Source organism: Bufo gargarizans, chromosome 1, assembly GCF_014858855.1.
Source record: "Bufo gargarizans isolate SCDJY-AF-19 chromosome 1, ASM1485885v1, whole genome shotgun sequence".
NCBI classification, from domain to species: Eukaryota; Metazoa; Chordata; class Amphibia; order Anura; family Bufonidae; genus Bufo; species Bufo gargarizans.
In genome coordinates this window covers 572,388,702-572,406,338 of record NC_058080.1, presented here as the reverse complement: position 1 = coordinate 572,406,338, position 17,637 = coordinate 572,388,702, and the positions used below count along the sequence as shown (strand labels likewise).

Here is a 17,637-nt window from a genome sequence, read left to right as displayed (position 1 = left end):
GGACCACTCCGAAACCGCCTTGGCTACCCAGGCGGATGCGAAAATCGGACGCAGCGCCGAACCGCTCGCCGTAAAGATGGACTTGGAGAGCGACTCTACGCGACGGTCCACCGGATCCTGGAGGGAAGAACCATCCGCAACCGGAATGGTCGTAGATTTCGCCAAGCGAGCCACCGGCGGGTCCACCTTCGGTGGGGAGGACCATTGTTCCACGGCCTCGCGTGGAAAGGGGTAGAGAAGGTCTAGGCGTTTCGGGATAACAAAACGCAAACCCGGTTGGTCCCAAGCCTTGTTAACCACAATAGAAAAATCTTCGTGCAACGGGAATGCCTTAGGAGTCTGTTTCGCACGCAGAAACGACACCCCTTGTTGACTAGTGGAGGGAAGATCCTCCTGAACCCGGAAGGTGTCCCTTATCGCCGAAATCAGGCTATCCACCATGGAAGCAATCTGAGAAGAGTGCTCCAGATCCATATCCGCATCCGAATCCCCAAGCTCACCCTCTGACAGTGCGTCGCCTAACAGGGAGGACGCCTGTGACTGGGATCCAGGAGCAGGGGGGGGATGCTGAGGCGTCAGAGGAGGAACGGTTACCTGCTCTGGGGCGCTTACTAGGAGGTCTGCCTCTGGTTTGTGTGCAATGCGGTTGCGCGGATTGCACCGGTGGCGATTTCTCTACCAAACGACCCAGCAGAGAAAGGGTGGGAGATCTTAGAGAGGTCCTCCACTGCCCGAGACAGGGACCTTGGCCAGTCTCGTTCCCCCTGAACAGGGCGATCTAAGGCTTCTGTGGGCTGCAGTGTTCTAGGGGGATTGCTCTGCGCAGGCTTCTGACAAGCCGAGCACAGTGAAAGTGACTGGCCCCGAGGGAATTTAGCTGAACACACTGAACAGGCATAGTGAGTGGTCTTACAGGTTGCCTGAGGGGGGTCAGTGGCCGGGTCAGACATTGTTAGATCTCCTGCTGGACGGGGTATCTATCTCCTACCAGAGTGGAGCGAGAGCCAAGGTCCTGTGTCCACCACGCTGCGCCGGGAGGAAGAGGAAGTTTCAGCAGGGCGGGAGAATAAGCCACGCCCACTGACAGCCCAGGAGCGGCAGGCTAATTGAAGAAGGACACAAGCGCCGCCCACCCCTGTGCACGTGACCGCAGCCGCGGCCAGCGTGCCTAATGTCCCCGATAATATGGCCGCCCGCAGAAGAGAGGAAGATACCGACACCGCCGTGCGGCAACGAGGGTCCCGGCGCGCCGCGAATGGCGCACCTGCCCTGCGCAACACGAGTGCCGGCTGCGATCGCACTGAAACCTATTGCTGTGTGTGATGCAGCGACAAAAGAACGGAGGGAGACGGAGCGGACGGCGGGTAGGCCCGAGGCTGACAGGTGCCGGCGGAACGCACGCGGGGGGGGGGGGGGGGGGGGGAGAGATTTTGCGGCTGGGCTTAGGGGGCACTGGTGCTGTGGGCTGTCCGGCACGCTGTTACACCGAGAGTGGGGGCCTGGGAGGCGAGTCACTTACCTATCTTTATCTGTAGACTTCACCCTCAGATGCAACACCAGCAGGACCACCCTACGACCGCTGGCACCAGGCAACAGGGGTCCGGGCAGAAGAGGGTGGTCCTGTAGCTGGGGGGAAGCAGGGGAGCGAGGCTGCCCTGGTCCACTTTTTCTTCTTGGGGTGACAAGGCGGTGAACAAGGTACACCGGCCCGCCTCCCGGGGATGCAGGGACGCAAGCGACCCTGGACCCCCCATCCGGATTCTGGAAAAAATTAAAAATCATAGTGCCACCCTGCAAAAGCAGGGAGGTCTGCCTCCTACGACACTAAGCTAAAAACTGATGTGCTCTCTCCAGGCTGGAGGGGGTATAGCCTGCAGGGGAGGAGCAAACAGCTTTCAGCCTAGCCTTAGTGTCTCCATATTCTGAGCCATAGTTTTATTTTTGGGGTGATTGTCTTAGGTAGGGTCTCATTTTTTGCGGGATGAGGTGACGGTTAGATTGGTACTATTTTGGTTGGCATACGCCTTTTTGATCGCTTACTGTTGTACTTTTTGTAATGTAAGATCACCCAAAAAATTGTTTATTTGGCAGTCTATTTTTTACGGTGTTCATCTGAGGTTTTTTTTCCAACTTTTTTCACTTTATTTGTTGTCCCACTTTAGGACTTCAACTTTTGGGGGTCCAATACTTCTGTATTGGAATGCATTGGCTGTATGACAGTGTATATTACTCAAACAGCTTCCTGCCTGTGAGATCCAGGGGGCTGGATCTCACAGACTCATCACAGGAAGGCAGCGCCGATGCCTCAGGAAGATGCTGCCTTCCATACCATCGGGTCCCCTCTACACCCCCGCTACATCATATGCAATATTAAATGGTGGCGTTGGAAAGTACAACTTGTCCCGCAAAGAAAAAAAAACAAAAACAAACTCTGAGCCTGAAAGGGTTAAACGAACTGTCAGCCACAAATGCCCTGAATCCAGTTTCATACACCAAAAAGGCCGCCTTTTTTGTGCTTTTTGGCCGAGAGAGCGTCATGGGAAGGACAGTTCATAAAATTTCTTCTCATGGATATACCAGTCTGAAAAAAGGCCTTCCTGTCTCCTTATAGATGACAGGAGATAAGAGTGTTCCCTAGACGCAGCTGGTGCTGATTACCTCTACAGTTTGATATTTATTAATGAAGCTGAAAATCTGTGATATCTATATACCCGTATAATCAACCTTAATTTTGTATAAAAAAAAAAAATCAATAAGACATATTTTATATTGTTACGCATCATTAAGGACGTTTTAGTATCTGTCATCATATATATTTCTCAATAGGAACGCATATGTTCCTAATATATGATGAAAACAGTAAGTATAGACTTTAAGGAGTATCTGTAAAGATGTGGTATTTTAACTAACCATCAATCACATGTTGGTGTAGTAGAGGAGGCACAGATATCTGAGAAAATAAGGCTCATCATATTGTTATCAGTCCCATAAATTAACAATGTGGGAAACATTCAAATGGTGCTCAAGAGTCTGTGCTCAGGATACTTTCACACTTGCGTTCAGAGCGGATCAGTCTGGTGTCTGCACAGACGGATCCGCTCCTATAATGCAGACGATGGGATCCGTTCAGTACGGATCCGTCTGCATTATAGTTTAGAAAATATTCTAAGTGTGAAAGTTGCTCAGACGGATCCGTTTAGACTTTACATTGAAAGTCAATGGGGACAGATCCGTTTGAAAATTGAGCCATATTGTGTCAACTTCAAACGGATCAGTCCCTATTGACTTACATTGTAGGTCTGGACAGATCCGTTTGGCTCCGCACGGCCAGGTGGACACCCGAATGCTGCAAGCAGCGTTCAGGTGTCAGCCTGCTGAGCGGAGGCCAAACGCTGCTAAACTGATGCATTCTGAGCGGATCCGCATCCACTCAGAATGCATTAGGGCAGTACGGATCCGTTCGAGCCCCGAACGCTAGTGTGAAAGTAGCCTTAATTGGTATAAGTGCCAGAATTAATCACTAGCTTTGATTTAGGTTCCAGAGGTCATGTGTATTGAATGTGAGGTAAAGTCATACTTGGATATTTAACTCTTAATAGAATGATACTAATAGATTAGGTAATAGTGTCACCTAGGGGGTAAATGAATAACATTACACCAACAGCAAAAGTGCATTTTGGGTAATACAATGACATCACAGTCCTTATATGTACATGCCTAGCCGACAATTATTGTAAAACTCCAAGCTAGGAAGACGTGTCTAACTGCCAAGTTTGTGATCATAAACCGCACACAAGGACAGCAACAAAGGGGAACCAGAAAAAAAACTGAGAAACAAAGAAAACCCAGGAGAAAGATCCTAATGACCAGTTGGTACCTTAGAGCCGACTTCCCTAAGTCTCTGCACATCTGCATTCTCGGTAATGTATAACTATTTTGTTTAGTATTTATATACATTAACCAGCCTGATATTCAGCAAACTCCCTGCTGTTGGCAGATGTATAGTTGTTAAAAGTGCTACATCAATATTGTCACTATTCAGTAAAGATACACATTACTGAATAAAAGACCTAAATATTGATTTCAGAATAAAAGACCTAAATATTGATTTCAAAGGTAACTGATTGGAATAATTTCATTCCAGTCAATAGCAAGCTTGATAATTTATATTGCTACTCCATTATCCGAGATTCGTCAGTTTGTGCAGAGCAAGGATTCAAATCTTTTATTAACGTTAAGTTTTTATATCTAAAAATTGTGTTAGAGACAGATTGTATTATATTCTTCTGTCTGAGGTACTGTGTATACACTGGTATTTGTGCTATTTTGGGTACTGCATATCACTATCATTGCAGATTGAACTTCACATTGTTTAAATCTTTGATTGTATTTTAACTTCTTGTATAATAAATAATTTCTATTTTTGCATAGATGCTTGTACCTTGTTTTACTGATTGCACAGTATAATTAAATAACCGATCAAACTTTGAGGTGGTTATATATGTCCACCTCGAGGATCAATAATCATTGAAATCTTTTCTTTGATCCTTTCCTTTATATAAAGCTTTTTTCTTTATATCCCAGAGACCTTGCCACTTTACTGAGAAGAGTGGAGCATGTTCTACCAATAAAAATTCCTTGTTGCATATTTGAAGTCTCCTTTTCTAAAGCTAATGACCATCAGTGTCTTTACTGTATTCAAAAAATGACCACAATGGCAGAGCCAGTATACACAAGTGAAACAAAGTTAATTTCTATTCCAAACAACTTACCTGTAGTGATAAATAAAACCCATCATCGGGTGCAGTCTGTTCAGCCCAGAGTTTAGTTGCATCCTCCCAAGACATTCCTCTTTCTACACTTATCTGTGAATATTAGAATTTTGTCACAAATTAGTTCTATGATCATCAGTTCCTTACAATAGCATACTAATAATCCTTTAGTATGGAAAAGGAGGAAAAAAATCCCTTAGGCACACGACTGTTCGGTTGCCAAGATAAAAGACAAGATTGCATGTAAAATAAACACCACGTAGTAGCAGCACTAACCCTATACAGGATTGGTTAACTGACTTGTAGTCATCACTAGATGGAAAATACTGCATACGGTTCATGCAGTGAACGTCCTCTAGTGAAACCAGGAGGCAACACAAAATGTTATGTTTAAGGGGAACCTGTCAGTTTGTCCATGTCAGGTCACAGAACCTCTGCAATATGCTTATGCCCTCCAGAAGAGACTGTGGTTCCCTTTTTCTAATCTGCAAATCTACAGAATTTCAACTTTAATCCTTGATCATGTTGTATGCAAATTAGCTGTTTTAAGTTAAAATTGTTTTCCAGGATTTTGATACTGATGACCTATCTTCTGGATTGGTCATCAGTATCTGATTGGCGGGGGGTCCGACACCCGAGACCCCTACAGATCAGCTGTTTTGATAAGGCGGCAGCACTCCTATGAGCGCCGCTGCCTTCTCACCAATCACATCGCCGTACATTGTATAGTGCAGGAATGGCCAACCTGAGGCTCCCCAGCTGATGCAAAACTACAATTCCCATCATGCCCAGGCTGCCAACAGCTATCAGCTTACAGCAGGGCATTGTGGGAGTTGTAGTTTTACAACATCTGGAGAGACGCAGGTTGGCCATGCCTGGTATAGTGGCTGTGCTTGGGTTTGCACTCAGTCCCAATCGCTTGAATGGGGCAGAGCTGCTCCTTGACCAAGTGACTCAAACGTGTCTTCACCTGGTCTAGGAAAGGCAGAGAGGAGCAGGAGCGTCGCTGCCTTCTCAAACAACTGATGGGCAGGGTTCCCAGGTGAACTATACTGAGGAAAACCCCTTTAAAGATGCCAGTGCTTTCCTCCTCCAAGTTTCCCTGTCCAAACCCTACATCTGGATTTATGTTCACTAGCTCAGGAAACGTAATCCCTTGACCTCCTCAGATCCTGCACAGGCTCCATTTGGTTAAACTTTCCTGAACTAGGGAACTTCAATTAGGATGCAGGAGGCGGGATAACATACTATAGCCCTCAATATTACACTCCAGAAATAAATCAAGGCCCCTCTTGAACTCTTAGTGAACTCACTATCACCACAAACTCAGGCAGAGAGCTCCATAGTTTCACTGCTCATACCGTAAAGAAACCTCTATGTTTGTGTACAAACCTCCTTTCCTCCAGACGCAGAGGATGCCCCCTTTGTCACAGTCCTGGGGATAAATAGACAATGGGAGAGACCTCTGTACTGACCCCTGATTTATACATAGTTACTAGATCTCCCCACAGTCTTTTCTCTAAAGTGAATAACCTTAATTTTAATAATCTTTCAGGGTACTGTAATCCCCCATTAGTTATTACTGTTATTGCCCTCCTCTGAACCCTCCTTCAGCTCTGCTATGTCTGCCTTGTCCACAGGAGCCCAGAACTGTACACAGTAACTCCATGTGTGGTCCAATTAGCGATTTGTAAAGTGGTGGGACTATTTTCTCTTCACGGGCATCTATGACCCTTTTAATGCAACCCATTATCTTATTGCCCTTGGCAGAAGCTGCCTGACACTGGTTTCTACAGCTTAGTTTGCTGTTGACAAAAATTCCTAGGTCCTTTTCCATGTCTGTGTTACTAAATGGTAAAACGCTGAGTATGTATGGGTGACTTGCATTATTCCTTCCCATGTGCATAACCTTACATTTGTCAGTGTTAAACCTCATCTGCCACTTATCTGCTCAAGCCTCCAATCTAGATCCATCTGTAGCAGTAGTGTCCTCTTCCGTGTTAATTACTTTACACAGTTTAGTGTAATCTGCAAAAATTTATTTTTACTGTTTAAGCCTTCTACAAGATCATTAATATATTGGAGACTAGGGCACAATACTGACCGCTGAGATACTCCACTAGTGATCGTGACCCAATCTGAGTGTGTACAATTAATAACCACCCTCTGTTATCTATCACTGAGCCAGTTACTTACCCACATACAGACATTTTCTCCTAGTCCAAGCATTCTCATTTTATATACCAACCTTTTATGCTATACGGTGTCAAATGCTTTGGAGAAGTCCAGATATGACATCCATTGATTTGCTGCTGTCAAGTCTAGAACGTACCTCCCGATAGAAACCAATAAAATTAGTTTGACATGAGATTCCCTCATGAAGCCATGCCGATATGGCATTATTTGCTCATTTTCATTGGAGGTACTCCAAGATTGAAGGTTTTCTAAGAGATTCTAACAGTTTACCCACAACAGATGTTAAACATAACGGCCTATAGTTTCCAGGCTCTGTTTTTGGACCCTTTTTGAATATTGGCCCCACATTTGCTATGCACCAATCCTGTGGAACACTCCCTGTCAGTATAGAGTCCTTAAATATCATAAATAAGGGTCTGGCTATGACATTACTTAATTCTCTTAGGATACGGGGTGTATGCCATCTGGTCCTGCCAATTTGTCTATTTTAATCTTTTAAGACGCCACCGCTGTACTCCATCCTGGGTCAGACAGGGCACTTTTAATAGGGAATTTATTTACATTCTGCATTTCATCTGACAGTTTTTTTTTCCTTAGTGAATACAGTAGAGAGAAAAAAAAATATTTAATAGCTTTGCTTTCTCCTCATCGCTCTCTGCAACTCCCCCCTCATTACTCTGTAGAGGGCTGACACCTTCAGATTTATACTTTTTATCATTTATATAATTAAACATTTTAGAGTTAGTTTTGCTCTCTTTGGCAATTTCTCTCAGTTTATAGTTTGGCTGCTTTTATTTGTTTGTACATATTCTATTTTTATCCAATTTTGTGGCTGTATTTTTATTTTTGAGGACTTTGTCCCAGTTAGTTAGGCCTTTCTTAGTTGGCTAAAGTTTGCCTTTTTGAAGTTTGGTATTTGTTTCTTCAGGAAGGAACACTTTTGAATGACAACTGGAAGGTTATTACTTTATGGTCACTAATTCCAAGGTGCACATCTGTTGTTCCGTCAGGTCTATTGGTTAATACCAAGTTCAGTATGGCCGTCTCTATAGTCGGGTCCTTAACCAGTTGGGAAAGGTAATTATCTTTGGTTATTGCCAAGAACCTGTTTCCTTTATAAAAGGTATAGAGGTTTAAGTTTCTCAGTCTATATCTGGGTATTTGAAGTCACCCATAATAACCACCTCATTATGATTTGCCACCTTGTCTATCTCGTTTAGTAGCAATTTTTCTGTGGACTCTGGTATATTATGTGGTTTATAATAAACTCCTATTAGTATTTTTGCCTCCATGTATTTCTACCCACAGTGACTCCACATGTTTATGTCCCTCACTTACATCTTCTTGGACTGTGGGCTTTAGACAAGACTTTACATAAAGGCAGCCTCTACCCCTCTCTGGTTTTGGCGATCCTTTCTAAACAAAGGCTACATGCACACGACTGTTTTGCAGCCCGCAAAAAAAAAAAAAAAAAAAAAAATGATGACGCTCTGTATGGCATTCGTCATTTTTTTCTTCCGGATCCATTGTAATAATGCCTATCCTTGTCCGCAATCTAGAAAAATAAATAGGACATGCACTATTTTTTTCTTAACCCTGTACATTAACCGCCCAGTCATAGCAATCACCCAGCCATGTCTCAGCTATTCCTACTATGTCTTAGTCCTCCTCACACATCACTAATTCCAGTTCCCCAGTTTTATTAGTCAGGCTTCTGGCATTAGTATAAATACAATTAAGAGGTTTATGTACATTTTTTTTTACCCTACACCTTTCCTTCTGAACTGTTCTAGTCCCTCCTTCCATTCCTCTTCCCCGGTTTCTAACTGCACTATTACCCTCCACCCCCAGTCCCTAGTTTTAACACTCCAACCTTCTAGCAATCTTCTCCCCCAACACAGCTGCCCCTTCCCCATCCCTACAATAGAGCCTGTAGCCGACAGAAAAGTCGGCCCAGTTCTCCAGGAACCCAAACCCCTCCTTCCTACAGCAGTTCTTGAGACACTTGTTAACCTCCCTAATCTCCTGCTGCTTTTCTTGTGTGGCTCGTGGTACAAGTAGTATTTCAGAAAACACTATCTTTGATGTACTTTCCCTAAGCTTTTGACCCATATCACTAAAATAATTTTTACGGACGCTCCACCTACCTTTAACTTTGTCATTGGTTCCGATATGGACCATGGCCCCTCACGGTAATCTGTCAACCCAATCCGCAATGTGTCAAACTCAAGCGCCAGGAAGGCAACACACCGTTTGACGATCCCGGTCTTTGTGACCAATCGCCCTATCTGTAATCCTAATAATTGAGTCTCCCACTACCAGCACCTGTCCGGCCTGCCCTGCTCTCCTGGTCCCCTGCTTACTGGGGCTGACATTACCCTGACTGGCAAAGGAAGGGTCCGGCTGCAGCAGTGCTCTCCCTGAACCGACATACCCCTCATCTGCCAACCTTGCAAACTCGTTGGGGTGTCAGATCAGGGCTAGCCTCCCTACCACTCTTCCCTCTATCCCGCTTTCTGTTATCCAGCTAGTTACCTCACTTTCCTGAGCCGCCTTGCTACCACCCTCCCCCACTTCTACTCCAAATTGCGAATGCTTCAGTATTGAATCTCGCCCGGTTAGATACACAACGTGCGATTCCAAAACAGGCAATTTGCTCATATTATGAACAAAGATATGCACCCTCAAAAAGCTGTTCCAGGACTGCATACATTAGACAAGATGAGCACTGGACTGTGCTATCAATAATGGAACACATACTAAATGGTGATAACACAATAAAAGAAAAAAAATACAATATAATGCAGTGATAAGAATCTAACTTACTGTAGCCCCCTCCTAAAGCCCTGGAATCACAAGTAATCTAAAAACACACATTTATTTCAAGTTTTATTAACCACCTCAGCTCCCCTAGCTTAAACCCCCCTTAATGACCAGACCACTTTACAATTCTGCACTACACTACTTTCACGGTTTATTGCTCAGTCATACAACTTACCACCCAAATGAATTTTACCTCCTTTTCTTCTCACTAATAGAGCTTTCATTTGGTGATATTTTATTGCTGCTGACATTTTTACTTTTTTGATATCAATCGAAATTTTTGCAAAAAAATATGAAATTTTTCACTTTGTTGTAAAATTTTTCAAATAAAACTACATTTCTATATAAATTTTTCATTAAATGTATTGTTCTACATATTGTTTGATAAAAAAAACACTGGGCGAACACTGCGTTTTTTGTAGAGCCCATATAACATCTTATTCTTGTCCGCAATTGCGGACAAGAAAAGGCATTTTCTATATAGTTCTGGCAAAATGCGGAAAGCACATTGCTGGTGTCCGTGTTTTGTAGATCCGCGGTGTCAGTGTTTTGCGGATCCGCAAAACATACAGACGTCTGAATGGAGCCTTACAGGGGGGTGAACAATGACAAGGGGGTGATCAGTGTAGTGTGGTAATTGGTGCTACTTATTACAGAGCTGCATGTGTCCTCTGGTGGTCGATCCAAGCAAAAGGGACCACCAGAGGACCAGGTGGTATATCAGACACTTAACAAAACAGCATTTGATTTACCTTTCAAGGGTTAAAAAAAAAACTAAAAACAAAAAACGGATCTACAGCCTGCCAGTGAAAGATCACCGCTGGCAGGCTGTAGATCCACTCAATTACCTTCCGATCCTGTAAACGCTCTCTCCTGTGTGCGCGCGTTCACAGGCAATCTCGCGAGATGGCGCGCGTCAAGGAGGAATAAACAGACCGCCCGCAGGATGCATCCCTGCGTTAGGCAGTCGGGAGGAGGTTAAGGATCAAACCATGTTTTCCATACAAATTCTTATCCAGATCATTATTACTTTTATTCCTTTTTAACCCAACCCTTTTGTACCCTCCCTCCCACTGCGGTGAGTCTCTCTAAAAGGGGAGGAGTCAAGGCAAGGAAATTTAACATTTCCCCATATCCCGATCTATTTTTTCTCTATATTTCGTTGTATATAAAGAACCTTTTCGTAACTTTTAATCTTTTTAACCAAGTAAAGCCATATAGTCACATTTGAAACATCCCGCGAAAAACACACCCATGTAATCAAAAATTTCGCCCAAAACATTACTTTTATCAAAATAATCTTATTATATTTATGACAGTTTACCTTGGAGAGATCACCAAGGTCATCAATCGCAGCCCAATATTCTTTTAGTTCTGTACAAAGCCAGAACATGTGCATAAAGTCAGCTTCTGGTGAATCACACCGTGGACAGTTAGATACATTCCTTAAACCACATTTATTAAGCCATACTGGCATAAACTATGAAAAATATTGAACTGAACTTAAATGTGATTTAGGGTCCATTCACACGTCCGTTTTTTCTTTCCTGATCTGTGCCGTTTTTTGCGGACCAGATCTAGACCCATTCATTTTCAATGGGACCTGGAAAAAAAATAAAAAATAAAAATAAAAATGGAAAAAATAAAATAAAAATCGGACAACACAATGTGTGCTGTCAGTTTCCGTTGTTCCGTTCCGCATGTCCGATTAAATATAAAACTTGTCCTATTCTTTTCCGGAAAAAAAAATAATCAAGAAAGTCAATGGTTCCGCAAAAAACGGATGACATTCGTATGTCATTACGTATGTCATCCGTTTTATGCGGAATCCGTTCCTGGAAATTAAATCCTGCCCACAGAAATCACTTATTCACTTTTTATTTTATTTTTATTTTTTTCAAAGAAATCCAGACAACTTTTTTTGCTTTGTGAAATTTATACATGTTTCCGTTTTTTGCGGATCCGCAAAAAACGGATGACATACGGAAACATTTTCAGGAACAACGGATCCGCAAAAAACGGACCGAAACCGGGATATAGAAAAATACTGACGTGTGAATGTAGCCTAATGTTGAGACCCTAATCTTAGATTAGACATTATGTTCTAACAGTCATCTACTTTTATAGTTGAATATTCGGCTCCCCAAGCCCTGTCCAGGAGAGCATGTGTTAAATAGTGCTTTAACTAATAATTTATAAAAATTTAGCAATCTTAACCTTGTGACCTACAATCCCCATTACATTAATTCATTTAAAGGTGTAGAGGTGTCTCCATGTAACAGATTTTTCTTTAACACTGTGCAGTGCCCAACGTAACTGAAAATACCTAAACCAAGATAAGTTAGTTATATTCTCTCTGCGCTAACTCCAAAAAATAGTATTTCCCCATTTCTCACTACCTGTGCAACAAATTTTTTTTGCCAATGCTGATCCCCTACCAATTCATCTACAACCTGTAAATAATGATTATGCCAAAGGGGCATACAACCTAAAGTTCCCTTTCTTTCCAACCAACCTCTAATAGTACACTAGGACTTACTACATTTCCCAGTCTCTGTAATCCTGTTGTATATTAGATAATTGGCCGGATTCCAATAAGGTAAACATGCTATCATAGGAAGATCTACTCACCAAGGTCCTGCATAGTGAACTTTTCTTCCATTCACAATATTGCCATAACTCAGCAGCTATGAAGTAACACTTAAAAAAATTGAAGGTTCAACCCTCCCTTTTCTATCAGCTTATAAAGATGTTCCAATAAGTCTTACACGCTTTCTTCCCCAAATTACATTAATAATTCTCAGTTTAAAGAATTTATCCTCAATCCATATTGGGGAGTTCCTAAGAATGTAGAGGAACTGGGGTAGAACCATCTTAATTCGGGATATTCTATCGGCTCTAGATAGAGGAAGTCTAAGCCACGTTGCAATTTTGGCTCTCATTTTGCTTATCAATAGAATCAGATTAAGGCGCAAATAGTCTTCAATCTTGCAACATATCATACCCAAATATTCAAAGGAATCAAATCTTAATAATATTCAGGGCCCCTCATTGAAAAGCTGAAATCTGTCCATGGGCATAAGTGTTTTTTGACCAATTAATATCAAGACCTGAAACGTCACCAAAGGCATTAACTATTAGAATAATTTTTGGGAGTGTAATATTAGTATTCTGTATACATATCTATATATCAATCTATCAAATAGTAATAGGGAAAGTGGGCATCCTTGACGGGTACCTCTATTCAATACAATGCTGTATGTCAAACTCCCATTAATATTCAAACTAGCCTTAAAGGGAACCTGTCACCTGGATTTTGAGTATAGAGCTGAGGACATGGGTTGCTAGATGGCCGCTAGCACATCCGCAATACCCAGTCCCCATAGCTCTGTGTGCTTTTATTGTATATAAAAAAACGATTTGATACATATGCAAATTAACCTGAGATGAGTCACATACAGGACTCATCTCATGTTCATTTGCATATGTATCAAATCTGTTTTTTTTACACAATAAAAGCACACAGAGCTATGGGGACTGGGTATTGCGGATGTGCTAGCGGCCATCTAGCAACCCATGTCCTCAGCTCTATACCCAAAATCCCGGTGACAGGGTCCCTTTAAGGGACTTATACATAAGCTTTATCAGACTCCAAATCCTAATTTTTCCCAAACCTTCTAGAGGAATCTCCACTCCACCCCATCATAGGCCTTAGAAGCATCAAGAGACCGGATGGAAGATTGTATATTCGCAAACAAGTTGCGCACCCTTATCGGGAATGAAACCATTCTGATTAGGATGTATAATTATTGTAAAAGCCTTAGCAAGACTTGTACCGAGAACCCTTAAAAGAAGCTTTACATCGGTATTCAATAAAGAAAATCGGCCTATATGCCTCCACATCCAAGGGGTTCTTGCCTTCTTTTAAAATATTATTATTACAGCTTCTGTCATTGATTCTGTAAGGGTACCATCCTCCAATGATTCCATGAATACCTTCAATAAGCAAGGGAGAACATCCCTGTATTTACGGTAAAATTCATATGGTAATCTGAACAAGGGGAGGAGTTTCCCAAGCAAGCCCTTCTCCGGCACGGAGAATTCATGATCGAAAAATTATCTTCGAGTGTCCGACAGGACTGGTAGAGAGATGGAATGATAGAGATGGAATGATGGAGATAGAGATGGAATGATAGAGATAGAGATGGAATGATAGAGATAGAGATGGAATGATAGAGATAGAGATGGAATGATAGAGATAGAGATGGAATGATAGAGATAGAGATGGAATGATAGAGATAGAGATGGAATGATAGAGATAGAGATGGAATGATAGAGATAGAGATGGAATGATAGAGATAGAGATGGAATGATAGAGATAGAATGATGGAATGAGATAGAGATAGAGATATATAAAAAACAGCAAAATGCTTAAAGATTCCTTTTTATAAATTCTTGATCTTCTATAATCAATCCTTTAGGTGAACAAATACTTGCTATATCTTTTTTGGTCCTGATTCAAAACCACCCTAGCCAACAATTTCCCTGGGCAGCCCGATTCGGTAAAATATTTGTCCCTTAAAATAAAAAGCCTCTGCTATGCCTTATCCAGAAGAAAATCTGAACATGCTTGGCTTGCGTTCTCCATAATTTACCCATTTTCTTCCGTTTTATTTCTGGAAAATTCCTTCATAGCACCTACCACTTGTTCTTTTAAGTCCTTCTCTTTCATACCAAACCCCTTTCTTAACCACTTCTAGACAGGGCCATTTACCCTCTTCCTGACCAGGCCTAATTTTGCAATCTGACATATGTCACTTTGTGTGGTAATAACTTTGGAACGCTTTTACTTATCCAAGCAATTCTGAGACAGTTTTCTCGTGACACATCATGTTAATGGTAAATTTGAGTCAACATGTTTTTCCTTTATTTATAAAAAATAAAATCCATAAGTTAATATAAATTTGAAAAAAATGCACTGTTTTCCAAATTTGAATTGCTGCTTTTAAAACAAAGTGATAACTCATAAAATATGTAACATTCCCCATGTCTACTTTATGTTAGCATAACTTTGTAAATGTCATTTTATTAAGATGTAAGAAGGCTTAGAATGTAGGGTACTTTCACACTTGCGTTTCTCTTTTCCGGCATAGAGTTCCGTCACAGGGGCTCTATACCGGAAAAGAACTGATCAGGTATATCCCCGTGCATTCTGAATGGAGAGTAATCCGTTCAGTTTGCATCAGGCAAAAGAGAAAACCGCAGCATGCTACGGTTTTATCTCCGGCGAAAAAAACCTGAAGACTTGCCTGAATGCCGAATCCGTCCTGCGCATGCGCAGACTGGAAAAAAAAAAAAAAGTGAAAAAAATGAATGCCGATCCGTTTTGCCAGATGACACCGGAAAGACTGATCACGCATGTCAATGCATTTTTTTGACTGATCAGTTTTATTAATGCCATCAGTTAGCATACATCTGGCCTGATCCGGCAGGCAGTTCCGGCGACGGAACTGCTTGCCGGATCTCTCTGCCGCAAGTGTTAAAGTACCCTTAAGGCCTCTTTCACACTTGCGTTATCCGGATCCGGCGTGTACTCCACTTGCCGGAATAACACGCCGGATCCGGAAAAACGCAAGTGTACTGAAAGCATTTGAAGACGGATCCGTCAGTGTTACTATGGCAGCCAGGACGCTATTAAAGTCCTGGTTGCCATAGTAGTAGTGGGCAGCGGTATACTTACAGTCCGCGCGGCTCCCGGGGCGCTCCAGAATGACGTCAGAGCGCCCCATGAGCATGGATGACGTGCCATGCGATCATGTCATCCATGCGCCTGGGGCGCCCTGACGTCACTCTGGAGCGCCCCAGGAGCCGCACGGACGGTAAGTATGCTGCTCCCCACTACACTTTACCATGGCTGCCTGGACTTTAGCTTCCCGGCAGCCATGGCAACCATTCAGAAAAGGCTAAACGTCGGATCCGGCAATGCGCCGAAACGACGTTTAGCTTAAGGCCGGATCCGGATCAATGCCTTTCAATGGGCATTAATTCCGGAACCGGCCTTGCGGCAAGTCTTCAGGATTTTTGGCCGGAGCAAAAAGCGCAGCATGCTGCGGTATTTTCTCCGGCCAAAAAACGTTCCGTTCCGGAACTCAAGACATCCTGATGCATCCTGAACGGATTTCACTACATTCAGAATGCATTAGGATAAAACTGATCAGGATTCTTCCGGCATAGAGCCCCGACGACGGAACTCTATGCCGGAAGAAAAGAACGCAAGTGTGAAAGAGCCCTTAGAAGCAATTCTTAATTTAAGAAAATTCCCAAAATCCACTTTTTAAGGACCAGTTCAGGACTGAATTCACTTTGTGGGGCTTACACAGTGGAAACCCCCATCCTAAATGACCCCATTGTAGAAACTACACCCCTCAAGTTATTCAAAACTGACTTTACAAACTTTAACCCTTTGTCCCCTTTCTGCACGTATGCAAATCGTTCACCTGAGGGGTTAAGTCATGTGACATTTTTATAGAGCAGATTGTGGACTTGGCAGTACCTAATCTGTATACTTTTTCTTATTTAAGTTTTACACAATAGCATTTATGAAACAGAAAAAAAAATATATATATGTTTTAGTGTCTCCATAATCTGAGAACCATAGTTATAATTTTTTTACCGATAGGGTCTCATTTTTTGTGGGATGAGGTGACTGATTGGTACTTTTTTTGGGGGGGGGGGGGGGATACACCTTTTTGATCGCTTAGTGTTGCACTTTGTGATGTTATGTACGCCTTTTTGATCGCTTGGTGTTGCACTTTGTGATGTTATGTGACAAAAATGGCTGACAGTCACTGACGCGGCAATACCAAATATGTATATATTTTTTTTATTTATTTTATTACTTAATTGGGGAATTATTTTTTTTATTCACTATTGATTTCTCCTGTAACTGGGGCTTGACATAGTAGCCCCAGTTACAGGGGAAATACACCCCCCACAGAGGCTTTACAGCAGAATATAACGCTGTGCAGGTCTGATCGAGATTTGTGGAAGACCCGACAGCTATTGCACTCCACAGGCCCCGGCGGTCACATGATCACCGGGCTGTGTATACAGCAGTCTAGAAGGCAGGGACACCTGAGAACTATCCCTGCCTTCCCCTTTGGGTTGCCCTGCTGTTACTATCAGCGGGCTATTACTGAAGAGGTTAGGAAGTGGTCAAGTTGGAAATATTACTAACAAAATTACTTCCAAAGTAAATAGTACATAGTCCGATAAAGCCCTGGCCTCATATTTCATCCGCTTTATACATCTAAGATGAATAAAAAAAACAGAGCCAAATCTATCCTAGACATGCAGTTTCCAAATTTGCTTACACAAGAATACGCTCTTACCTTTCCCTAGATGGCCCCATACATCTATAAAGCCCGATTCCAAACAATATCATGCAAAGGGGGACCCTTGTGCATGAATATAGGAGTCTACAACCCCCCCCCAATTGAAATCCTATCAGCTTCTGGATTAATAACACAATTAAAGTCCCCATTGACTATCGAAGGACATTCAGGCCATTGATCCATGAAAGTTAAACAATTAAGTAAATGAAAAACAAAGGGTGGGGGGGGATATAAATAAAAGCCAAAATACATAGTGTTCCAGCGAGTTTTCCATAAAGAAATACAAATCTACCTTGCTTATCAATAGAGGATGCCCGGCAGACAAAATCAATCAGATTATGAACCAACACCGTCACTCCTCTAGAATAACTAGAAAAAAAGTGAAGTGATAAGTCTGCTTGGCCCATCCCCTACCGATCCCGCCTGACCGTCTCCTCAGAGAGAGGAGTTAC

General features: G+C 42.5%; 1 protein-coding gene across 2 annotated transcripts in view; it reads right to left on the bottom strand.

Moving 5' to 3' along the window:
- The window catches only part of SBNO1 (strawberry notch homolog 1), a 92,926-nt gene that overhangs the window by 14,073 nt on the left and 61,216 nt on the right, over positions 1-17,637 (bottom strand). For both annotated transcript variants that reach the window (XM_044275697.1, XM_044275698.1), the window contains one exon: positions 4,773-4,865. In XM_044275697.1, coding sequence (XP_044131632.1) covers positions 4,773-4,865 — 93 coding nt within the window. The remainder of the gene's footprint in view (positions 1-4,772; positions 4,866-17,637) is intronic.